At 47.1% G+C, this 25,885-nt stretch overlaps 2 protein-coding genes across 4 annotated transcripts in view; both read right to left on the reverse strand.

The window, feature by feature from the left end:
* Positions 1–1,673: 1,673 nt before the first annotated feature.
* On the reverse strand, positions 1,674–19,155 carry kcnk9 (potassium channel, subfamily K, member 9). The gene is made up of 2 exons (XM_052069860.1): positions 17,382–19,155; positions 1,674–4,068 (listed from the first exon to the last, which is right to left on the reverse strand). Exons 1-2 carry the CDS (start codon positions 17,962–17,964, stop codon positions 3,194–3,196), a joined length of 1,458 nt encoding a protein of 485 aa, XP_051925820.1. The 5' UTR covers positions 17,965–19,155; the 3' UTR covers positions 1,674–3,193.
* Positions 19,156–22,308: 3,153 nt separating this feature from the next.
* Positions 22,309–25,885, reverse strand: part of trappc9 (trafficking protein particle complex subunit 9) — an 82,926-nt gene continuing 79,349 nt past the window's right edge. For all 3 annotated transcript variants that reach the window (XM_052070314.1, XM_052070313.1, XM_052070315.1), the window contains 2 exons: positions 23,510–23,733; positions 22,309–22,744 (listed from right to left, as the gene is read on the reverse strand). In XM_052070314.1, coding sequence (XP_051926274.1) covers positions 22,547–22,744; positions 23,510–23,733 — 422 coding nt within the window. In that variant the 3' untranslated portion in view covers positions 22,309–22,546. The remainder of the gene's footprint in view (positions 22,745–23,509; positions 23,734–25,885) is intronic.

Raw genomic sequence — 25,885 nt, forward strand, 5'->3', positions numbered from 1 at the left:
CAACACAAAAATATCACATCTTCATATCTTTGTAAACTACATGAGCAACATTTTTAGTGTTTAGTTACAATTAGTTAGTTAGTTAATGAGCTACTTACTGAGTTACTTTAAAGACCTGAAACTGATCTCATAACCTATACTTAGAAAAAACACCAAATTCAACAGACTTGTGTTCCGGGTGTTCCTTCCATCCATTAATTTTCCATATCGCGTTTCTTCATTCGGCCCAGAGGTGGGCTGGAGCCTGTCACAGCTGATTGCGGGTGAGTGTCAGACAACACCCTGGACTGGTCGCCAGCCAATCACAGGGCACATTATTGACAAAGCATTCACACATATGGGCAATTTACAACCTTCATTCAAGCTATCATGCATGTTTTTGAAATGTCAGAGGAAACTATTTTAGCCGTTCAAGCTCAGGAAGAACATGCAGAGGTGCTAACCACTTTTCACCGTGCTACCTAGTGAAAGCTCCATTCCCCAAAATTAAAACCGCACGAGTCTCCATTGTAGCGGCCATAATAGAAGACAATAGAAGGCTTTGAAAAGCTCAGCATTTGTTTGTTTTATTATTAAAGTGTGCTATGGCTTCACCCAGCTGCGCCACGCCACCCAGTGAGTCACCCGCACCGAATCATGCACACACCGTTGAAAAGAACAAATGACAAAAAGTGCGAAAGGGAAAAGTAAACTTTCAAATGAACTACCGGTACGTAGAAGGTTCGTTTACCCTCGGCCTTCTCTTCTTCTGCCGCTGTTGACTTGAGGCATGACCGTGTAACCGCATACAAGACTCCTGTTATCGGGGCACAGTACACATGATTTGTTCAATCACAGAAAGGATGTAAAACAACCCTGGATAACGCTGCACATTGAAGGCGTTGCTAACAGAGGAATGGACAATGCCGCCACGTGCAAACAAACACGTTTTTTTCGCAGCTTTGCAATGTTTAGGATGGAAACAGAGCGAGCCTGATGCCAGCAATGGTGTGTGTGTGTGTGTGTGTGTGTGTGTGTGTGTGTGTGTGTGTGTGTGTGTGTGTGTGTGCGTGCGCGCCATCTGCCGAGGGCCAGAAGTGGAAATATATGTGGCGTGGGCCGGCAGCAGGCAAATCAAGAGTCATATGTGGCGGATGGGGATTGGGCCAGGGAGGGCGCTTGGTTAATTGATGACATTTAGGATCCCACGAAATATCAAAAACCTGCGTCTAATTTCATCCGTAAGGTGTTTTTGTCCGAAAAGTGAAATAAACAAAATGAGGAATTGCGCCATGCATTGGGCTCTAAATCATGACGCTAACCACGGTTAACCGTGACGCTGCTGCAAACTAACGACGTGACTGACCGTGTTTTTTAACGATTAACTTTTAACGCTGGGTTAGATAACGGCGAATTAGGAATTCAAATAACTGAGAATCGAAAAACCCGGTTGTGAAATGGAAAACAATGTTTGAAGATAGCGTTAAGCGTGTGAACGATAAACGGTTAGCTTGTGAGCTTCGTGGCGGGTCCGCTCAACGTCCGCGCTAGTTCAACATTTTTTTTGTTTGCGGAAGTATTAGCAAATGATTCTTATAAATCAGTCTCGCTTTGAATAAAATTTAATGTCATCGGTTAGAAGTGTTTCTTCAAGGCACGCATATACGCAATTGTGTAAAAAATACATATGCCTCTCTTTTTGTCATATTTATTCCAAAGCTTGATACAAACATATAAGCCAGGTCGTGTTCCCATAACGAAACAATGTTTATCTCACACACCATTGCCTTGCCCGTGTAAATTTGTCCTGACCCAATCAAGATTTAATCCAAAGTAGAGTGATGGTGCTGCTCTTCTCCCGTTGGAGGAGACAAGGCAAGATGGATAAGGATTTGAACTTAATAAATATGGTTTTCCATTGGCGATAACAGAATCCAAGGAACGGGGAGAAAAAAAGAGCTTTTTAGTCTTGTGCGGCTTATGAAAAGCTAAAATTGGTCAACAAACAAGATAAGAGTTAAAATGCTTTCACCATGCGTTCAGAGACCAGCTGTGATAGAGAGAAAAGGCAGATCGGGTTGTTTAAAAACAGGCCGGATGGTCTCAGATATGTACAAAGGAGACCCGGCCTGGCGAGATGATGCACCTCAGTAGTCTTTTCTTGTAAAAGGATTTTGAGCAGGACGGAGTTATGTACATCTTTTGTCATTTGTAAAAAAAAAAAAAAAAAAAAAAAAAGAGGCAAGGCAAAACAACAAAAGCAAGGCAATCGCTTGAAACCTGTGAGCAAACATCGTTGGTGAGTTTGACCAGGTGGGACCTCCTCAGAATGCGCGCAAGTAAAGCAGAATTCTTTTCAGCAAAAACTGTGAAACGAAACATAAACACCTGGCTCGATAGGTACGCGTTTAATCCAGATATAAGTAACCTATCGTAACAAAAAACCCAAAGGATCATGCTGATGTTGATGACTTGAAAAAATTTCTCCCTTACAAACTATTGCAAAAAAAAGGCCTATTTCAATGCTTTATTTAAATCTTGACATTTCATTTTTTTTAAAAAAAATCTGCAATCGCTATTTCTGCCACTTTTGCGGAGGAGCCATCATGACAAGATCACTTGAAATTGATGAATTCAATAACGAATCCTTGGGGGAAAAAGTGCCACAAAAGCCTCCGATGTTTGCGTTGGTGTCGTTCGAGCTCGGCCGGCCAGATATGATCTTTAACGCTCCAACGAAAGGAGAATATACGCAGGGTGATATTAGTAACCGCAGCATGATCTTTTGGATTCCAAACAAAGCTGCTAACAACAAACAAAAGGAATGTCACCAAAAAAAAAAAAATACCGGGCCCGGTACACATCCTAACATTAGCGACGGCGTTTGTGTTTGTGATGGCTTGTAGAAAAATCAATCCTTTGTATGTACGTGACGGGTTCTTCAAGATACGGTGAAACGAGTGTCCTCCTTTATGAAAAATAGCATCCCCCCCCCCCCAACCCCAAGTATGTGTCATTTGGTAGGAAACCAAAGAAGCGCTTTCTAGAGTGCATCGGGAAAGGTCTATCAAGCGTTGGTGTGTCGTAATCCCTTGAAAAAATAGACATCCATGCTTCATGCATCCCATGAGTGTTCTCCACCAGGTCCAAAAAAAAAAGACAAGAAAGAAAAGGGGAAAAGTGCTTGAGATGAGGTTTGGCCAGGGCGGGCAGACTAGATGGACTTTCTCCTCCTCATGAGCTGGAGCTTCTCGGTGAAGCTGTGGAGGCCCGGCGACACCGAGCTGTTGGGTGACGGGTACAAGCTGTTCTTCAGCGTGCTGGGTGAGATTTCCTCAATCTTGTAGGAGATGGAGTGATAGTAGTGGCCCGGGTTCAGCTGCTGGGAGAAGGCGCATCCCAGTCCTCCCATCAGCCCCGTGGGGGTCGGCAGGTCGCGCGCGTGGTAGCGCATGCAGGAGCACACCGAGCGCAAGTCACTCATCGGGTCGCGACGGCTCTCGCGGCCCCCGCTCCGCCGCCGCCCCCGCTGCAGAGACTCATCCTGAATGTGGATGATCATGCTGTTGCGGTTTCCCGCCAGCGAGGCCCGCTCCTCGGCGTCCCGCCGCTCGTCCTCGCTGTTCATAGTCAGGAAGCGCAGCACCACCAAGTTAAGGAAAGCCCCGATGACCGTCAGGCCCACCAGGATGTACATGAAGCTGAAGGCCACGTAGAGGGGTTTCCTCTGAAGGGCCCTGTTCTTCTGCAGGGCCACAAAGTCCCCGAAGCCGATGGTGGTCAACGTGATGAAGCAGTAGTAGTACGACTGGAAAAAACTCCAGTCCTCGTAGTGCGAGAAGGCGGCGGCGCCGATGCACAGCGTGCCGACGCAGGAGAAGAAGCCCACCGTCACCATGTTCTCCATGGAGACCTCGGTGATGCTCATCCCGCAGCACTTTTTGATGCGCTTCAACAGGTGCTTGACAAACGTGTTCATCCTCTCGCCGAGACTCTGGAACATCACCAGAGTCAAGGGGATGCCCAGGACGGCGTAGAACATGCAGAAGGCCTTCCCCGCGTCCGTTCCTGGCGCCGCGTGGCCGTAGCCTGACGGGAAGAAGAAATAAGAGCGTGAGGTGGATGTTTTTGTTGACGGTGCAGGCTGACAAAAAAAAAAACAAAGATGCAACTGGCAGACGCCGCAGGGGGTGGTGGGGAAGGGAGGGGGTGGGGGGGTTGGTTATCCAATTAGTTTGGGGAGCAGTAGATGAGTTTGGAAGAGGGAAGGCCTAATGCTGAGCCAGTGACGCTTTTAGCTGATGAAACTTAAGGTGCTGACTCACAAACGTTCTCGGCCTCCCTAATATCGCAAATGTACACTTTTAAAACGTCTCTTATGAGGTAACATCAGCTGCCGCGGACGACGGGCTCGCGCCGTGGCGCTATTAGGAGAATAATACCCATCCATTCATTCATCTTCCGAGCCGCTTGATCCTCACTAGGTTCGCGGGGGGTGCTGGAGCCCATCCCAGCCGTCTTTGGGCAGTAGGCGGGGGACACCCTGAATCGGTTGCCAGCCAATCGCAGGGCACACAGAGACGAACAACCATCCGCGCTCACACTCACACCTAGGGACAATTTAGAGCGTCCAATCAGCCTGCCATGCATATTTTTGGAATGTGGGAGGAAACCGGAGCACCCGGAGAAAACCCACGCAGGCCCGGCGAGAACATGCAAACTCCACACAGGGAGGCCGGAGCTGGAATCGAACCCGGTACCTCTGCACTGTGAAGCCGACGTGCTAACCACTGGACTACCAGGCCGCTAGGAGAATAATAGAGTTCAGAAAAAGTGTCGCCAAACAACTCCCCCCAAATTGGCGTTAGGATCACTTTTACTGCTTCCTTTGCAAATGTTGTCACGCAACAAAAAGGGGGGGGGGGGGGGGGGGTGGAAATCGACTCGATGTATCTGGGATTTTTTTTCTCTGAACCCCCCCGCACCCCCTGCGCGCGACCCTCGTGAGGATAAGCGGATGAGAAAATTGAATGGTTTCTTTTACAAAGGTGTCGTGGCAGTTCAAAAGTAGTTTGTTATGATTTTGCATGCCTTGAATCTACTCGATAAGCCGCACGGTCCCGTGTTGCTTCAAAGCACTCTTGTGTTTTAGACGGCTCGTGCTCTCGCAACGACTCAATGATGCGTTGTTGTCTTGGGAACGCTCGTATTTGTTGTGCCACGCACGCAGGTGCTTTTGTGCTCTGCGTGTGTGCACAGGTGACGCTCGTGTTTGTGGAGAGCCACAAAAACGCGCGCGCGCACGCACGGGATGGTTTTGAAATGAAATTAGAAAAGACGGCAAGTGAAGACAAATAATTGTGACATTATCTGCGCCGGGCACTCACTAATGTTACATCAGACATTGGTGTGAAGATTAACTTGGAGAAATAGGACATGCCCGATGCATCCGCCACATGCACAAATCCGCACATGAATGTTTGAAATGTTGCTTTTATGGTTTTATTTTTTACTGTTATTATTTTGCTAGTTGACTAATTGCCAACAGTATTTGCGATTAGTCGACTAATCATATCGTCAGCCCCCTAAAAGAACTGCCTTACATCTTTTTTTTTCCAGAAAACATGAAAAAAAGTAATCACATTCCGATATGTATTAATAATTTCATTTCGGGGATATAAATGAATGAGTCTGTTAAATTGCGGATGTACCTGATATAAAAAAAAATAATCTAAAAACAAAAACAATTTTGCTGATAGTACGTACCGGATTGGCCCGAATATAAGACGGCCCTGATTATAAGACTAACCCCTCTTTTTCAAGTTTGAAAAAAGACTTTTTGAACACCAAATTAATATTTATGCAGAAAATAATTACAGTACATCTGAAACAAATGATTACAACAATATATTTGTGAGGAAAAGCATGTTATTTTGCCTCATTCAACTCTTAATATCTGAAAATTTCAATATGTAAACTAAAGTGCAATGACATTTGTAAATGAATGGCTTCTGGTTTTTGAAATGTCAATTACATCATAACTTCTCCTCGGCTGCCGGTGAACCCGGCTGATCTTCGAGCCACTATTTCTCCAGATTGTCGCTACGTTTCTCCATTTTCTGTTATCTCTTCTATTATTTTCTTCTCTTTTCTTTCCTACCGCTATTTTTATTTTTATTCTTCGTGGCAGGGGTTCACTTTGGCCTGGGGAGTCAAGTTCAGCATTCGCGTCATTGATATCTGGCACCATCTAGCGTCGTGAATGGGTATAATGTTTAGACCCCGAATACAAGACAAACCCCACTTTTTCAGTCTTATATTTGGCCCAATACTGTAAATCGTACACACTGTGCAAAGAGCTGAAAATGTCATTGTTGGTCTGAAGATCATATTAACGTTCACGTTCCAACTCTACAGCTATAAGTAGATCACTCATATTGACATTAATGTTAGCTGCTAAGCTTAACAGCCAAGCAGTTTACGGAGTCCGAGACGACTGTTCTTCGTCGTCAGATGTCAGCTATAGAATTGATGGGGATTGGGGTGGGGTGTGGGGGCGGTCATCAAAGCTTTAGCAGTTATGCTGCTAGGAGTAGGCGTGGCCTTTCCATCGACATCGCGGCTGGCCCGGATCAACTCTGCTGCGGATGTGCGTCAACTCAAGCACAGAAAATGCTGACAGGGCGGCGGGAGCCACACAGACCGTTTTGAGGGGAGAAATATAACTGCAGGAATAATACCGACTAGTCGACGAGTTAAATGAATTGTCGACGCTTTTGGTCGTCAAACCAAACTCAAGAAAAAAAGGCTGCAGTCGATCGATCCCATAATCAACTGACCAAGTGCATAACGCAAGGTTAGGTGTGCCCGGGTGAGAAACGGAGCACCTGCAATGTTCAAGACCACATCCACACTTGCTCTGCTCGGACACTGCGTGACTCAACTCTTGTTTGGCCGCTTTGGAGCGTCTGCCCACACCTCCACCTGTATGCATGCGTACGTCTGCGCACGACGGCCACGGCGCCACTGGATTTTTGAGTGATTGATGCTCAAATTGAAGTGACACGGCATGAAAGGGCCGAATTACGATGTAGCTCGGCGCTACAATGTGCTCCATTTTTCAATTATCTCATCGTGCAAATTGCAACGGCCTAATGAATACGTCAACAGGGGAAAGGTAGATTTCAGAGCGGCGAGAAGACAAATGACAAGACGCGTTCAGCTCTTTAACAACCTAACAGTGCGGAGTTACGAGATGACCGCTATTACACATGCAATCAATCGTGACGACGCTCATTCAACATTGCACGCTTTTTTTTCGGTGATATTCCTTTATCACTCATCCACTTTGTCTAGGACGGTACCACGGACTGGAAACACTTGACATCTGCCCTCCATGAACAAGGAAGTGCCGTAGTCTGACAAATTCAAGAGTTACGTTGGTGAAAATCAGAATGAGTGAGCCAATAAATCATTCCATCAAAAAACAAAAACTAGACCCGTCCTCTCCATGTGTTTGTACCAATATGTTTGCTGCATGACGAGTTATCTTCCATAAAATCAGTCTGAGAGAACATCCACTTAACACAAATCCACCTACGATGGTCAACTTGCATCCCAGCGGGCAAAGCAAACCGACTTGATGGAGGCTTTTCGGTCCCCTCTTTCAAAACTCATCAGCTCAAAACAGCTCACACGCGCAGGTGTTTAAAAATTTTTTTTTTATTTTTGTGGAGATAATTGGCCTACAGGGGGGGGGGGGGGGGTCATCGTAGCATGGCATTTGATGGCTGAAGGGGGCGGCGCACACCTATTGCTGCAGAGAAGCCTTTTAAACCTCAGTCGCCGAAGGCTAGAAAAGGCGAGAACGGGGCAAATCGGTTGCTTTCGGGCTCTTTGTGACTGGATTATTTTTCAAATCAATTTGACTCGGGACATTACAAAATCTGCGGACAAATGAGGTACTACACCGGCGCTCTGCGTGGAAGAGAATAGGACAAGACGATGGAACTCTCACAATAGTAGAGCCAAGAAAAGTGTAAGAACAAGACTGTAGGATTGTGACTGGCCAATTATGGAAAGACCAAAAATGACCCCCCCCCCTCAAAAAAAAAAAAAATGATGACGTTGCCGGCAGTTTATAAATTACTTGACGTAAGTGAGAATTGGAGAAACGCGCGTGAATCCCGAAGAAAGCCTTCTGATGCAGTGATTAATCGATTAATCATTAGAGTTAATTAATCATGAAGCATTAGAGTATATTTTTTGAGGGAATCATTCAAGTCACACCCCAAAATGGCTTTTCTTGGTTTTCCTTGGTCACTCAGTTGTGTCCTGCATTATTTATAAGATAATCAAGGCTGGCATTAATTAGTACCCACAGCGAGCCTCGCCATAAACGCTACAAGTGTCGAGTATTTGCTTAAACTAGGCCCTTTTCCTTGTTTGATCCGCGGGGTTAATCTGCCTCCAACATTGTCAGGTAGCCCGGAGGTGTTCACTGCTGCGGGCCTTGACATTTTAATGAAGGTCAAGAGGAGCGCTGAGGCGAGAAGCCGTCAGGCCAGTTAAGGTGGCGTGGCACTCAACTGTCAGGGAATTTGCCCAGAATTCATTTTTTGTTGTTGTCGTTTGATTTGTCTGGGTGACATGAAATGTTACTTTGTAGGATCCACAAGCCCTTAAACGCTTTAGCACAAGCTCTACGGAAGGATAGACAATAGAAATGTATTTAAAGATTCACGTAAAGTTTTATATGCAAATAGATCAAAAGCAACGACTGTAATATTCTATCCTGTCGTTAAAACAGGAACAAAAACATCAACGCGATTTCCTTTTTGACACGAATTAAAATAAATGGCAGCTGAAAGGAACAAAACACGATCCCCGTCATGAATCGAAACCAAATATATCGAGAGGGGTTTGAGAAAAATTTTCGTAAAATAAAATGTTGTGATGCTAACGCGGTCCCAACGGGATACGTTTTTGGTAGACTGCGCCGCATGATACGGAGAGATTCTATGAAATCTATTTAGCTGCGTGAAAAATAAGAAATACAAGTGAGATGCGGTACGTGTTTCGAACGTTAGACATCTCAGGTATGAGATTCAAGCACCCCGCGGAAGAATGCTAATAGCGATGCGCGCCGCCTGCATTCAGATGTTCGCATTTCACCTTATCCGGCCCCAAGTTAGACGAGGCTCCTCTAAGTTATTGTAAAAGGAAGCGTCGGGGGAGCACGCACCAGCGATTAGCGGCTAAATGAACGGGAATGAATTCCCTTCGTGCTATGGATATGTCATTGTTGGCCTCTTCGGAAAAGTCGGACGGCATGAAAAGCAGAGATGTCCAAAGTAGAAGTCATTCATTCTAGAAAAAGAACGTGCTTAATTTACTTTTTTGTTTTTTTGTCTGCATTTAAAGATTCACGTTCAATGATAACAATGATATTTTACCGTTAAATATCCGTTCATTCCTGACACCACACGTTCATATCATCATAAATGATTGAAGGATTCAGTAGGAAGGAAAAAAAAAAAAAAGAAGGCCCGCAGCCATAAACACGAGGAGGCAACAGATGCATGCGGCGACACGCGCACGCCGAGCCCGCCGCCAAACAACGCCAGGAGCTGTCACGACGATGCGCACATCCTTGCCGGCGTTTGCCGCGTGACAGCGACAGCTTGTCACTTTCCAAAAAGCCATTGGGTGTCTTGGCAGAAGGCTGCCGGTGGACCACCGTGACCCGCGTAGTCCAAAGGTCGCGCGCCCTCAAGCCAAGCCGCAACTGTACATTTTTTTATAGTCCGCCAAGTCTGCGCTTGGATCTCGGACAAATCAAGCAAAGTTGAAATGAAAATCTGTTTGTAAATTAAAGGTGTCATCGTACGGTGGGACGACGGGCTTGACACGTTCACTAAATTCATTTCCCCAGTGAGATTGGTCACAGAACGAATGAAACTTGTAAGTCAAGGTACCACTTCAATAATTAACAATGCGTCATCAGGCAATTTATCTCAATCAATCTCCTGCGTCGAGTAAAAGCGTTTGCCTCATCTGTAACCCGCAACTGAGTTTTAATCTTCCCAACAAAGATTTCAAAGCATGCGCCGATGCAGCTCACTCGCCTGCGTCCCCGGGGTCACCCTTCGCCCGCACTATAGGCTCCCGCACCTAATGAAGCGCCTCGGCCTGTGTCAGGAATTACGGCCAAGCCGGCGCTGCTAAGCAACAGGCACTAGGCCGGCCCGTTCCCGCTCTGAAATCTACTTCCTCTGAAAAAGTGACACCACTTGGCCTGATGTGATCTTGCCCCGTCGGCGCAGTCACACTCAGAACAGCTTTCACCTCAGTCGGGCGAAAACTCGACACTTTCCCCCGGAAAAATGTAATTCACCAAACCTAAACCATTCACACAACAGGGGAAAAAAAAGAAGAAAAAAAAAAGGAAAAAGGTGTAATTTGCAGACCAGGCCAGTAGTTGGCGACGTCAGAGTAGACACCAACTTGTATACCAATTTTATGACTTTGAAAGAACAAGAATAAATACAAAATTCCCTTCACTTTTTTCTAACATACTATTTTCAGGAAAATGACAACAATTCAATTCTCAAACAGATAACAATGATGGGAAGAACAAAGCACGCACCGCATGTAGAGTCTCTAAATATAAAACATACACGACCCAACTAACCAAATACCCCTTTGTCAGACATTATGAATAATGACAAAAGCAAAAGCGGGAAAGAAAAAAAAAAGTGCACGCGGAGCTCATCTCACAGGTTTACAACCTGTGCGGGTCAACGCTCGTGCCGGTTTCTGCGCATTTTGTTTTTCGCCCTGGAGGAGTGCCGCATTTAGCAACAGAGACGCTACTCGTGGCTTTTCCAAAAGAAATAAATAAATTGCAATTCGCAGCGAGCGGACCACACACTGTTCACGAGCCGCCAACGCACATTTTCATGCTGCTGTTGTGCGCCGATAACTCGGAGCTACACACACACACACACACACACACACACACACTCCCACGGAATCAAGTGCTTGTGAGAAGACGACTGCGTGGGAGCGCATTACAGCGCAAGGGCTTCATGGGCAAGATAATTGTCAGCGTCCAGCAGGAGAGAATTAGCAGCAGGTGGTCCGGTGGAGTCATGCGGGCCACGTAATCATCACCGATATCATGCATAGTGTTCCCCCGACTGGCAGGGGGTCGGGGGGGGAGGGGGGGGCTGAGCCCTTCCCTGTACTTTAAAATGCCAAAAGACACCGTACGATGGTTGGAAAGGATTAGTTTTGTCTAATTGAAGCTCCTCAACTCACTTCATTGTTTAAAGTGGTTCGGACTGCACGACTGTCCGTCTTTTATGTTATGCGTTGTGTTTATTATTTTACTTTAACTGTTTTGTTAAGCGCTATATTAAAGCTGCCGCTGTTGTGAAAGCGCTATAGAAATCAGCATGTATTGTATTGTATTGTACTGCCACTCAGATGCCACTGGATGGCGCCAAAACAACAACACCACAGTAATCCAGCAATCCATTTTTGATAGCACTTCCAGTCCTCAGACTTCCGGGTAAGCAGAAGCCAATCCCAGCTGATTTTGGGCGGGGTACATCTAGAACTGGTCGCCGGTCAATCGTGGGCCACACATCGAAAAAAAAAAAAACCAAACCAGTCACATCTCCGATTTAGTGCCGAGTGAGCCACTAAGTTAGTTAGCTAGTTGTGTAGCTACCCTAAATAAACATGGATCACATCTATGACAGGCTCTCAGGCTGCCGGTTTTGCAAAAAGTGAGCAGATGATATCCAACATACAGAGGACATATTTCCAAATCCAACATCGGACCATGTTGGATTGTTAGCATTTCTTCGTACAACTCGGCAATAGCTAATGTGGAGTTTATGGACATTATTTATCCAATGAAAACAACAGCATGACGTGCTGGTCCCGAGGACAGGGATGATCACAGATAACATACGGTCAGGAAGTTAGCGACAAATTCTCTTTGTTCGAACCTTCGCAAATATATTTTGACGTTTCGGAAAAGAAGTGACAACAAGCCGCAACATTAACGACAAGTACGCAGCAGCATGCTGAAAAAAAGAAAATTGATCCAAGATTCTAAGTATGTATTTCAAATCAAAGCAAAGCTTAAAAATGACAACTCTCAACATCTTAAAAGGTACCATTAAATACAATAGTTTTCCGAAACCGGCGTTTGTTTTAAGCTAGCACCCTTGGAACAACAACACAATAGGCCAGTCATTCATCCTGTTGAGCCTGTTTTCTTTCCGTCTATTTGCGAAAGCTGCTTTTTATTCGTCACAGTCGATGCCCGCCTGGTTGTGCTCAGCCCGGGGCGACGTGATGTATACCAGGGACAGATATCAAGTCGCTTCCAATTCAATACATGCGAGGCCACCTCTCCAGGTGACGCTCGTGCTTTCGAGCACATGATTGTGTTTATGTTTTAATGGCTTGAGCGATCGTTGATAACATCTCCACGAGGCACTTTATCCTCCGACCGCGTTGTGCTGTGCTACGAGCGACGACTCGAGCGCTAAAGTCAGCGGCTAACGTATGACCCTGGACACGTCACAGAGACGTTAGACCGTCAATCGAGCCCAAACAGTCCATCTTAGCGACTATCGTTCCCTTCTGGAATAAAAGCGGAAATAAGTGGCTAAGATTGCAGGGGGGGGGGGGGGAACATGGAGACGAAAAAGAGGAGTTGTTGAAGTTTTGCTAAGTTTACCTCGCAAATAAGAGCGTTCCATCGAGATACGGATCTCAGCCAAGGCCTGACTTATGTAACACAAGTTTTTTTAGACTTTTTCTCCATTGTTGGGCAATATCATAATTTATTCAACCCCCCCCCCTCCAAAAAAAAAAGCATCCCAAACAGTGGTCCGTGGACAGCAGGATGCCCGCGAGGCTAGCTCACCCTCAATGAGATAATTGCTCTCTGGGGGACTTCAAACATGGCCGACATCACATCTGGATACTTGGTCCAACATTCTGTGCGGAACAACAAAATGCTTTGAGTTCCAGGAAGGACTTTTTAACTTAAATATATCGAGATATATGAACATTATTGTTGCTCGTGAATATGACTTGAATTGATTGAAAACGGATCATTTCCCATGGCACAGCTGATGATATATATGAATTTGTGTTTTTCCATCTCAATATTGATTAAAATTGTGACTTGTGAGAAAGGACTGAGGCGGCGACACCTCCAGCAGCCGCTGAAGTTCTTTTTTTTTTTTTTTTTAATTTACGGTATCTTTTTACGACGCAGCCGCGGGAACGGATCTCCGTCGTAAACCAAAGACCGACCGTATCTATATTCCGAACAAAAATGCACTTAATTCGGGTTTCTTTTTGCTCAAGTCATCAATCATCATCAATCAATTGATGATTGTGTTTGCGTGTCGCCTCCAAACATATTCCCTCCCAATTTGCGCTCTCATCCCTCATAGAACAGAAGCGGTTGTTCACGTAGCGTGACGGGCTGCTTATTGAAAAATGTCGTGCTGGCGCACTTTTCCTGCCAGTGTATTATTTTCACTTTGCCAAGGCCGCCTGCCGAGAGCTTGATGGAAGCCTTGGCGCGGATCGATGGGAATGTTTCCCCGTCGTGCCGGTGATCACCGCGGGGATTCGGACGCTGCGGAGACGACGGGTCCGGACCCGCGCTGGGCCCCTTCGGAGCACAGCGGTCCGCGCCCCACCTTGTCTATTTGAAAATGTGAGAAGCTGTCAAGTGGACCCTTCTCATCGAAACATCTCTCAGGGGTGACACCGGGAGGGGCACGGAAAGCTGACTCGTCTAAAGTATTACCATGCACTTTTTTTTTTTTGGTAGAAAAAAAAAAATCGGAATAAATCCAGCTGAACGTATGGCTACGGAAGATATATTGCGTGGAATGTCATAAATAGTTGTACGGAGAAGGTCGCAACTTGCAAAACTGTCCGGTGGCGGCGGACAGTCTTTACACAGACACTTGTGAAGGGACCGAATGGAAATCAAATGTTTGTCGAAGGTATTTTCTGGCAAAATGGTTTTTGGTTGGTTTGTCTTGGAGTCATTCGGTTGACAGAATGGCTAGCGGGCGGCATGCTGGTTTCTCACAGTGCAGAGGTCCCGGCTTTGATTCTGGGCTCCGGCCTTCCTCTGTGGAGTTTGAATGTTCATTCATTCATTCATTCATTCATTCATCTTCCTAACCGCTTGATCCTCACTGGGGTCGCGGGAGCCTATCCCAGCCGTCTTCGGGCAGTAGGCGGGGGACACCCTGAATCGGTTGCCAGCCAATCGCAGGGCACACAGAAACGAACAACCATTCGCACTCACACCTAGGGACAATTTAGAGTGTTCAATCAGCCTGCCACGCATGTTTTGGAATGTGGGAGGAAACCGGAGCACCCGGAGAAAACCCACGCAGGCCCGCGGAGAACATGCAAACTCCACACAGGGAGGCCGGAGCTGCAATCGAACCCGGTACCTCTGCACTGTGAAGCCGACATGCTAACCACTGGACTACCGGGCCGCCCAGTTTGAATGTTCTCCACTTGAAAAAAAAAAAGAGATTCTATAAAAGTTTGAGTCCATCCAAATTGTTTATTTGTTCACATCTAATACAAATGATGAGCTTTACCGAGAATCAGAAATTAAAAGTACACCTAATTTTACAGAGTTCACCAAAAAAACGGTCTGCTTTTGTGTTTGAGGTCTTTGTTGTGGTTGCTCAGTGAATATGGTCTTTCAATTTAAACAATTTTTTTTTTTAAACGCACGTTGCACGTACAGTGCAGCATATATCCGCCCGTGTTGATATTTCCGCCATTCGGCTGAGACGGCTATAGTCTCCTGGCAACGTGGCACGCGTCGCCTGTGTAGCCGCGGCCGCTCTTAGACTTTGGGTGCAGCTGTCGTGGCTAAGTGCCGCATTGTGCGCAATTACTCCCTGAAATCAGCAGAGTCAAGCTGCAGGTCAGTGGGGATCAACAAAGGGAGGTGGGGGGGGGGGGGGGGGGAAATTGTGGCTTTTAGAATCATCAAGACAGCTACTTTGTCAGACTTTTTTTTTTTTCCTTCCAGAGCTATGACTAACGGGAACTCACATATTGAGCGACGTCTTATCAAACGGACTGAGGCGGCAACACCTCCAGTTGCTGCTGATTTTCATTTTATTTTTTTTAATCTTCTCAATTTGATATTTCAAGCCAAACGACTGCAGGTGAAACCAACGGGGTACAAATGTGTGTGTGTAAAAATAATAATAATAATAATAAATAAATAAAAAGCTCATTGTGCAGTGCGTAAAAACATGCGACTGCGTTTAAAAATCAAATAGTTCATTTGTCCGCCATGCACACATTTATTTATGAGCTACACATCAAAAAGGCGTCATCCAATTACATGCGGCAGCTGTTACGATGATGCACTTTACAACGACCGGCGCTGGAGTCTCCTGCATATCAAATGAGACGCGATTGCAATCGTTAACGGCGCTACAAACGATGCAGGAAATGGACCTGAATGGCCCCGAGATCCCCTTTCAAGCACGTCAACAAAAACGGAACTATTTACAGGGATATTGTTCTGTTAGGGTGGCTTGCTTCCAATATACTGAGCTCATCTTTGGATCAACGGCATGATGAGTTGAGTTGCACTTTAGAAAAGCCATTTTCGAAAAAGTAACCATTGGGGTTACTCGAGTCAAAAAGGACGCCAAATAGGGAGGTAAAAACAAACGGACGAGATAATGTGACCGTGCAACTCTTGGCAGACTCATGAATATATTGTTGAGTCCGTTGAAAGTTGCGTTTACAACAGCGTGGCTTTGTAGCCACAGAGTGCGGGGATGAGAGTGGCCCGCCTGCAGTCCAGACCTGTGTGCCACGATGAAGCCTAAAATATGACATCGGAGACCTCAGACTGTTGAACCGCTGAAGCTGTACATCAGGCGAGAGGGAACGAATTCCACCTGCTAAACTTCAACAATTAGCGTCCTATGGCTTTGCATCCGCACGCTTATTGTTCCATCCGCTGTCCGGGGCCCAAAACAAACACGGCAGCCTGCAAATCGCGGGAGGCCAATATGAAGAACTTTGGGGGAAAGGCGTCCTCATTTCCACACTGGCGCTTGATAAGAACATGAATATTACAGTGGCTCCAGTAGCCGTAGCCTGGAAACGGCAGCGAGCCGAGTCGTCGGCCACGACCGGCGGCTGCGGCCCCCCTCTTAAGCGTTGCCTGGCGTAAAAGTAGAGGACAGGGCCCTGCGGTGCATTAAGCGTCTTCGGCCCTCACTTTGAATAACAGCATGTGACTCCCTCCCCGTAATGGAGCGGCGCCGTCACCTCGGCATAAGGGAGGAAGTTGGAGCGACAATCAAGCAACAAGTCTTAAAGTCCCAACGACACGTTTGTGGATGAGACGCGCCGGCGTGTCAAACGAAAACGTGTGGCAACTCAAAATAAATCTTCATGACGCAAATGCGCGGCGGCAATTAGTGTCAAACGGAGGTGACTTATGTTCCCTTTCAGGGGGAATCGTGAACAATAAACGCACACTATAAAAACACTACAGGGGAAGGGAGGGAGGGGGAGGGGGGCGAGTTTATCCATAATTTCCCTTATTGTTGCTCTCTTCCTAATGTGTCCTCCAAAGAGGGGCCATAAAAGGGGGCGGGGGGGGGGGGAGATATAACTGATGGTATCATGACGTGTCATGTCATCCCTCAAATCGACAACATCAGGCACATCTGCACAGTCAGGCTCTACTGTATCGCTCTATAATCACACACACACACACACACACACACACGCGGGTATGTATGGAGTACATATACAGATGGAGAACATCATGATGCCAATCAAAGAGACAATTCTTTTGCAAAGCAATGATTTGTCGGCGTAAAGAAATCATTTTCTGGTCGTATAATAGACCCCCCAGGGTCAAACTGTTGCAGGGAACCACAGTCAGTTTGCACTGCATCACGCTGCCCCATCTTATGCGTCTCAACCATCAAAATATTAGAAACACCTCTTAGTGCGGGGGGAGGGTCACGCACGAATTACAGTACATTGGCTGTTGCGTTGCTGCTTAATTATGAAGCGTAATTCTTGCCCTAATCGTCTACACAACTTGTAAAAAAAACAGCCCGAAAAATAAACGGAACGAATCACAACTTGTAAAATACGCACCGCGACCGCGTACTCGCGGTACAAAAGTTGAGTGAAACGCAGCGCGTGTGACGTCACCGAAACTAATTACAAAACACCTGACGGCGTAATGATCAATGCAAAGTCAATGAACGTGCGTAAAAAAAACAAAAAAAACTTTAGAATTGACATATTGTATTGTGAAATTCAGTTTGGTCACTTACCGATGGTAGTGATGACCGTGATGGCAAAGTAAAAGGATCCGGCGAATTTCCACTGCACCCCGGCTCTGTGGGGCTCGGCCTCCATGATGATGGTCTCCAGCTTGCGGTAGTCGTCCTCGCTGATGTTGTACTTCCCCTGAAGGCGCCTCTCCTCAGCTTCCAGCTGCTCCTTCTCCCTCATCTCAAAGTCGGACTCCAGGGCGTCGAAGACGGCGGCTCCCACCAGCAGGTAGGTGAACGTGCAAACGATCAGGGATAAGGTCCGCACGTTTTGCCGCTTCATGGCCACGAGGAGCCGGCGAGTGAGGGGCTCATGTCCCCTCGTGTTCCCCGGGATGGTGCGACGAGAAGGGAAGGAGCCGAGTGCACCGCGCCCGGAGGTGGCTGCGGCGGAGGACGCGCGGAGGGGCGCGCTCCGATGACGGTGGACGGGGCTGGGCCGGCGGGACGGGAAGCCCGGATCGTGCTCCTGGTTGGCGGAAAGACACAAAAGACTGCTGGAGCGCCTGGACCAGGAGCACTGCAGCCGCGAGACCCTGCGCAAGACCCGTCCGAACCAAGTCCTCCCGGTGCGCAGTGCCATCAACGTACTGCTGTCAATACCGCCCGCTGGGTTCCGCCGACACCGTGCGGCGCATCATCTGGACCTGGACCTCTTAATATTCGCGCGCAGAGCCCGTGGAAGCATCCTTAAGTTTCAGCCGCAACATCCTCCAGCGTGCACTCACTTTTTGGGGGTTGCCTTTTTTTTTTTTTTCACGCGGACATTCTTCACGCAGGAAAAAGAAAAAAGACAGCAGGAGAACAATCGCTCACGATTGTTTTTATCCCCAAAATCTCCGAGCTAGCATCCCGACAGAATGTGCCGAGTGGGTCAAACGAAGCCGCGGAGTGCCAACTTGTGGCGGGATTCGAACATTCCGCGCGCGCCGAATGACAACAGGTTCCACGGAGAGGGGAGAGGAGCTTCCACGCGCGGTCGTGTGTTGACAAATCATATGCGTAAAAAAAAGACATAGGCTCGCGCCCCGTGTGCGCGCGTGACAACCGTGGCACTCTGGGTGTGGGGGGGCGGGGGGCTCTCACGAAACTCGCCCTCCCCTTTCCACCATTAGACACTAATAAATCAACGAAAAGAACGAGCGTCTGATCGTCGCGAATAAGAGAAGCAAAGTGGGGAGCGAGTTCACCGCGCGTGTCATCATTTATTTCCACGCGCTCTTGTAGTCTGGAGAGCAAATCAGTGGGCGTCGCAGCTTGTTGCGTCACTTCTTTGAAAACGTTCCGCCGATGCAACAAATGACCGCATCTTCTGCACTCCCCAACTCTTTTTTTCACAGACGCGCGCGCGCGACTCCTCCCCCACACCCCCCCGCGAGCGACCACTTGGATGCGCGACGGCGATGGTTGGATGGATCTATCCCAAGTTCTGAAAAGCCCGATGGCGCATTTCGCTGCTGCCTCTCATTTTGGATCACGTTTTCTGACGAGTTCAAACGAAGATACTTCATGTTATGAAAAGCCAACTGCAAAGTCTGAACTTTGGGGTTAACCGGAGGCACTTCGAACGTGTCACGTTGCAAGGTGGTGCTGCTGGTGGACCCCAAAAAGCAGGCAGGGAGGGAGGAGCATCGTGAACTTGACGACGTGTATTGATAAAGCACAGAAAACTAAATGCAAAACAAAGTCCTAAGAACGAAACCAATCCAAAGTAGCAAACAAAAACCGTGACTTACGCAAAAACTAACCATGACCGAAACATGACAGTAGCAAACACACAAAGAATGACATGACACCGAGTGGTTGTGCTGCAATAATTGCATAACGACCAACAGGTGTGCAGCTGCAGGGAGAGCCCGACAGTGCCACCTGTTGGTCCCAAACAGAATCATGACAAATCGGTGGCGCGTGTGCCGACTGCGACTGAACCCGGGTGAATGGGATTGGTCAATTCGGAACGCAGGTCCATCCCCAGCTTATAATGAAGTAACATCTGCAGTATGCTAGCATTTCGGTGTGTACCTCATCTACTGATCGAAGACTGCTGGGAAAGGCTCCGGCGCGCCCACGGCCATCATAAGTGGCTCAGATAAGGGATGGATGGATTGATAAAAAGTTAAATACAACTGAATCGCACTTAGTGATTCTTTATGTTACCACTAGAGGGAGCCCACACACAAAGTGATTCTTTATGTTACCACTAGAGGGAGCCCACACACCATAAGTACCACACTTTTACAAGCAAGACAACTGGTATTTTGTTTGACTTATGTCCATGTAGTCAATATTTTTTAAACGTAGTTTTACCATTTAAATAGAAACAACTATGTGTTACATGTGTCCCGATTAGATTTTATTTAAGTGATTTTATTTGGTAGTCATGGAACGTAGCTGAATACAAGGGAAAGGGTAGTGCTGCTGTAGTTTTATTTATTTTTTCCCTAACTAAGACAATGACATAGTCTTCAGCAAACACTGCCTACAAATCAACAGCATCTTCAAAGCGCGGCCTATATTTAACTCCCCAGTGGTCAACGTCTCAAGTCTCGGGCACAGACCACCCACAGAACTCCTAATGCAATCGCGACGGAAACGCTCGCAGAAGAAAAGTTTAATAATGGCAAGCGCTTAGCTTTGTCTCCATGGCGATGACTTACAGTGCAATCAAGTTACAGTATGATTTTTCTCTGTTCATCACTTTGACGGGTTCTCTGCGAGCGTGTTGATGTAAAGGCATGCCATTTGAATCGCGATTGAAAACTTTTTGTATGAAACCCTTCTTGAAAATATAAGGCAAACAAAAAAAAATACATTCATTCCAAGTAATTACTTCTAAATACACTTTTTCACGCAGTTTTTCTTTGAGATCCCGCAAATATTGTTAGCCTAGCATAACATAGCATAATAGCACGTTGGAGCACATTTCATACATAAGTACATTTTCCGCTTAAGTCGAGGGATTTCGAACTAATCTTGATCAATGACAAGTTGGGGTGATGTTTGTGGATAAAAGCCGATATTAAATTTTTTTTTTTTTTTTTTAACTAAAATCAGGAAAGAAGTCAAGAAATAAATTGACGTCTTTTTGACACAAAACATAGTGTTGACGTTACGGAATTTGTAACCCCTTTATATAGTCGTCGTGTCAATATGTGCGTATGAGGATTTAGTCGCGAGCATTTTGTTCTCCTGGCCGCTCGGGCGTATGTCATTGTCTCCAAGATGATTTGTTAGCTCTGTCAGACATCAGTAGCGGCAAATGCTAACGAGCACTTCATAATATATTTCTCTGCGGGCAAATCGATGCGCGGAAAAGTACGCCGGCCTTCGTTTCGATGACATCAACGAAATTCGTATAACTAATCAAGGCAGATCATTTTAATGACCCCTTCTTGTATCGCTTGCATTTATATTATTATTTTTTTTGGGGTGGCGCAGTTTTGATTGACGACGTGATTTACAAGACGGAGTGACGGCCCGGCGATGGAGGAGCCCTTTCGCGGCCGCTGCTGATCTACATCGACAAAGCCCATCACTCATCGACGTTTAACAACCTTTTTCTTGGTACACGAGGGATGACAGCAGTTACTGCACACGAAGAGCGGAACCTCTGCATTGCAACGCCGAGGATTGCTCAGACTCAGATGATGACTGGAAACCAGTCGAAGCAGGCCTTGTTTATGTCCGTTATTTAAAGGTGGGGGGGGGGGAGATATCCTGGGGGCCCTGTAACAGTAAAACACAATGAGCAAAAAGTCACGTCCAGACTCAGCATAGTTTGAGCTAACCGGCTAACCTCCCTCCAGAATCTGACGTCCCACCTGCTAAAGGCACGTATCTAACACACACAGATACTACAGTATGTCCAATATTCTCGTTACATTTTACGCTCGCAATGGAGTGTTTATAAAGTGTTGAAAGGTGGGTTTTAATGACGTTAAATGTTTTTAAAGTGTGTGGGAGAGTTGCGATGAATTTAAAAATATGTATTTTTATATGAGCTCTATTTCGCTAGTCTTCGCTAATTTAAGAAAGTATGAGCGTGGGAGTTTGTTCGTCTGTGTGTGCCCTGTGATTGGCTGAAGGGCTATCTCATCAATTATTTTGAGATGCATTTGAGCTATAATTATACATTTATAATTGAACTATGTCTCCACTTATATATAACAATTGAAAACCAAAAAACACATTGGAGCTAACTTATCCCAAAATAATGAACATTTTGTCTGGAAGAGTGCACTTTTCTATGGAACAATGACTAACTTTTGGCTTTTCCCAGTCAACTAATTAGAAACATATTGAGGCTAATTGAACACAAAACATTTTATAATAGCTGCAGAAAAAAAATCTTGTGATATTCTAACAAATATTGTCAGGTCAAACCTTCCTAAAATTAATTCTCCATAAAAAGGCGCCACAGTTTGTTGTGTGGGACGTGTACCTTTGAAGGAGCCATCGAGCGCCATCGAAAGCTGGAGTCGATTCGTCCAGGTGTGAGAGTCTCCGAGGAGGTTGCCACAAAATGCAAAAAGAACTCTCGCATTGCGCGAGAATACACCTGCGCTGATTCGTAGATGAGAAAAAGGGTGAAAATGATCAGTGCACTTTTATATATTTCAAACACAAACTTGCCTGTCTGTACCGAAATAACTTTCTCTTTGGTGCTGCGACAAGATGTAACAGCCCCCCTGAGGTGCGGGGGGGGGGGGGGGGGGGGGGGGGTGAGAGGGTTTTTTTTGGGGGGGGTGGGGGTGTTGCGAGTCACTTTCCTGCTGCTGCCAAGTCAGAGATCCACAGAGATACACCGTGTCCGGAAACACATGCAGAGACGAATGAAAAAAATGGAAAAGGTCGCTTTTTTTTCTCCCTCCCCGACGACCGCGAGCTGCAAATCGTCGTGATGACAGTGGCCATGAGGAAAAACAGCTTTGTTGATTTTCTTTATTTACAATCAAAGGAGCGCTATTCATCTGTAGTTCCACTTGGACGAAAAAAATAAAAATAATAATAACTTACCGACGTGTACATCCTATACGGTAGCTAGCCAGGCTAGCTCAGCAGTCGAGTTGGCAAGCTAAACGGCAAACGCGGTTTTGCTTCATGTTTGAAAAGGACGATAGCACGGAATGCCCGCTTCATTGACACATATGGACACACAAATGGAATCAGTTTGGCGGGCCGGTCAAAGCGGCGTCCTTGAAAAGCGTGTCCATTGTTCTGATGTGGACGCTGGGAAGCGTGAACCAGGCCAAAGGCAGCTCTCGCCCGGCGCTGTCGTCCTGAAATTTGATGTTCAGGTAGAAGTCGCCAGTGTAGAGGAAAAGCAGAGCGCCCATGCAGATGGACTTTTCTTTGGGTTGCACCTGCGCAAAGTGGAGACAAGCGGGGAGAATTATGACTCTTTCAAAAGGCTACATTTGGAGTCTGCGTAAGGGGGGGGGGGGGGGGCGGCGGAATGACAATCATTTCAAAATGAAAAAGTTTTCTTTTTGGCAGACGCGCCCACCAAATCCCAGTAAGTGCAGACCATGATTTTTTTCCTTGTGACCTTGTCCTACTTTAAATCACAAATAACAGAGCATGCAAATTATTGTGGGAGAAGTAACCCCCGGCGGCCCAGTAGTCCAGTGGTTAGCACGTCGGCTTCACAGTGCAGAGGTAGCGGGTTCGATTCCAACTCCGGCCTCCCTGTGTGGAGTTTGCATGTTCTCCCCGGGCCTGCGTGGGTTTTCTCCGGGTGCTCCGGTTTCCTCCCACATTCCAAAACATGCGTGACAGGCTGATTGAACACTCTAAATTGTCCCTAGGTGTGAGTGTGAGTCCGAATGCTTGTTCGTCTCTGTGTGCCCTGCGATTGGCTGGCAACCGATTCAGGGTGTCCCCCGCCTACTGGCCGGAGACAGCTGGGATAGGCTCCAGCACCACCCGCGACCCTAGTGAGGATCAAGCGGCTCGGAAGATGAATGAAAGTAACCCCCCCCCGCCCCCCCCGGCAAAAAATAAATAAATGTTGTCATAACATTCAACCACAATAGGTTAAATGATCTCAACCTCTCAAGTAAAAAGAAATTTAAAAAAAAATGTGTGTGTTGCCGCTGGATCGCCATCGCAGACGGTGTAGCCGTTACCATGTCGATGCAGAAGGTGTTGGAGCCGATGAAGGTGACGGCGTCGCCCAGGTCGTAGTTCTGAACCCCGTTCTGGTAGTCCTGATAGGGCACTACGGTCAGCGCCAGCGGCCCCACGGCATTCTCGCTGCGATTGGTCAGCTTGATTTCCAGAGAGACGGCATCGCCGACCCGGCAGTCGGCGACGACGTCGCAGTCGCACGGCTTCCCGTTCACCAACACGTCTGCGGGGGACAAAATGCTTTGAAGCGGGCTCTCGCCCATTTATAGACAGCAAGAGATTGGCTGCGGGTGATGAGGACGAATCTGAAAAGTGTTTGAATACATTGCACAACATTTTAGTCTTCTCCATCGAATCAAACTGTGATTATTTGAATGAAGCCACTTGAAAATGAAAGTACATTAAAAGCCCGCGATGCAAAATGGAAGCGCTTTTTAAGCCTTGAAAATCCCTCTCACGAGAAACTTCTATCAAAGAAAATGCTTCCCCGTCGCTAACAGAAGACGCATATTAATTAGCGTTAAAAGCTCATCGTGATAATTGCACATGACTTACTAGTCCTCTTCAGGTAGAGATCATAATCATTGGGAGTCAAAATTCAAATGGCGTATGACAAGTCAAAATTTAAAAGCACGACCCTCTTCCCGCCACCACTCCTGCTTGGGTTTACTTTTCAAGCCAACTCCACAAACCTCTCACGATGTGGACCTTCTTGGCCCGGTTGCAGATGCCAGTGCGGTGATTTGATTTGAACAAGTGAATTCAACACACACACACGCGCACACACACACACACACACACATGTCAGACACAGTGCGGTGCCATGCCCGCGGCTGCGATAAACACCATGAGTCACAGTCGCTGATGGCGTATGACAAGCTGATGAAAGAGCTGAGTGGTGTTTTGAGTGTGTTGGGGAGGAGGCGGGCAGATGGACAGATATCGGGGTGAAACTGCTGTGTGTGTGTGTATGTGTGTGTGTGTGTGTGTTTTGACAGTGTTTGTTTTGTATTATTCAGGCTATCGTGTCTCTGTTACGTCAGCCTGCTAGCTGGCTATCTTGCTAGTGTGCAATGTTATGGGGGCCCCACGTGGGACACAAAACCGAGTGAAGCGGCGACTGATTGGACGTTGCCCCCGCCGGCGATTGAGCCCGCTAGCTGTTTCTCTAAAAGCATTATCAACAATCACAGCTGTGACAAGGTCCCGTATGATACGGTATATCAGGGGGGTCACCAACGCGGTAGCAGACCACCAGTGCTAGGGCATTGCCATTTGCTAGGAATGTTGTCGAGATTATGATAAACTAGCTGGTTTGGGGGCGGCCCGGTAGTCCAGTGGTTAGCACGTCGGCTTCACAGTGCAGAGGTACCGGGTTCGATTCCAGCTCCGGCCTCCCTGTGTGGAGTTTGCATGTTCTCCCCGGGCCTGCGTGGGTTTTCTCCGGGTGCTCCGGTTTCCTCCCACATTCCCAAAAATCATGCGTGGCAGGCTGATTGAACACTCTAAATTGTCCCTAGGTGTGAGTATGAGTGCGAATGGTTGTTTGTTTCTGTGTGCCCTGCGATTGGCTGGCAACCGATTCAGGGTGTCCCCCGCCTACTGCCCGAAGACAGCTGGGATAGGCTCCAGCAACCCCCGCGACCCTAGTGAGGATCAAGCGGTACGGAAGATAAATGAATGAATAGCTGGTTTGGCGCCCTCCGGGCGGCTCATCAGCTGGTTCCTGCGGAAGGCTGGTAAGGTGGGCCTTCGGCCCACAAAAGTGTTGCTTGGTTCAACTTTTTGTTCATCTTCATTGCTGTTAGAAGAATCTATGAGCAAAAATGTATCATGTTTAAAGTTTCATTTATTTGGGCGCATCGAAGCGTTTGGGTGCATACCCGGCACCCCCAAATGCCTACACACAAAGGCGCCGGCCATCTGGCCGGCGGGCTGTTGAAGCCCACAATTAGCACGTCAATACAGGTGGGCGACCACAGGGGAGAAGGCGAAACTCGGTCACAAAAGGGGAATGAATAATCCGGGAACAGCGGTTGAGCAACAAAAGACGAGTTGAGAACACCCGTCGCGCCCAGACGACATTGACCATCCGCAAAGTCTACAGCATGCTAATTCGATGTAGACCAGCCAGAAAAGGCGCCAATGTACTGGTGGTTCGAGGTTGAAAAACAGGTAACCAATCACTACTGAGGTGCCCGACCGGGGGTGCGGCATGCAAATATTGGGGGCAGTGTTTTTCTTGTATTTTGCATATGTTACAATAAAATGTGGAACTCGCGGAGACGGGACTTTGAGTGTGATCGCGGAGCAACAACCGTCGTTCGCTCTCAGAGGTCCGCTCCCGCCGATATTGAAGACAGTTTTCCTGTGTG

The sequence above is a fragment of the Hippocampus zosterae genome, chromosome 7, assembly GCF_025434085.1.
Source record: "Hippocampus zosterae strain Florida chromosome 7, ASM2543408v3, whole genome shotgun sequence".
Lineage (NCBI taxonomy): Eukaryota > Metazoa > Chordata > Actinopteri > Syngnathiformes > Syngnathidae > Hippocampus > Hippocampus zosterae.

Coding starts and splice junctions, on each gene's coding strand:
- kcnk9 (XM_052069860.1), bottom strand. CDS start 17,964: ATGGCACTGCGCACCGGGAGGACTTGGTTCGGACGGGTCTTGCGCAGG. Junction 4,069..17,381: donor CACGGTCATCACTACCATCG/GTAAGTGACCAA, acceptor TCTTCCCGTCAG/GCTACGGCCACGCGGCGCCA.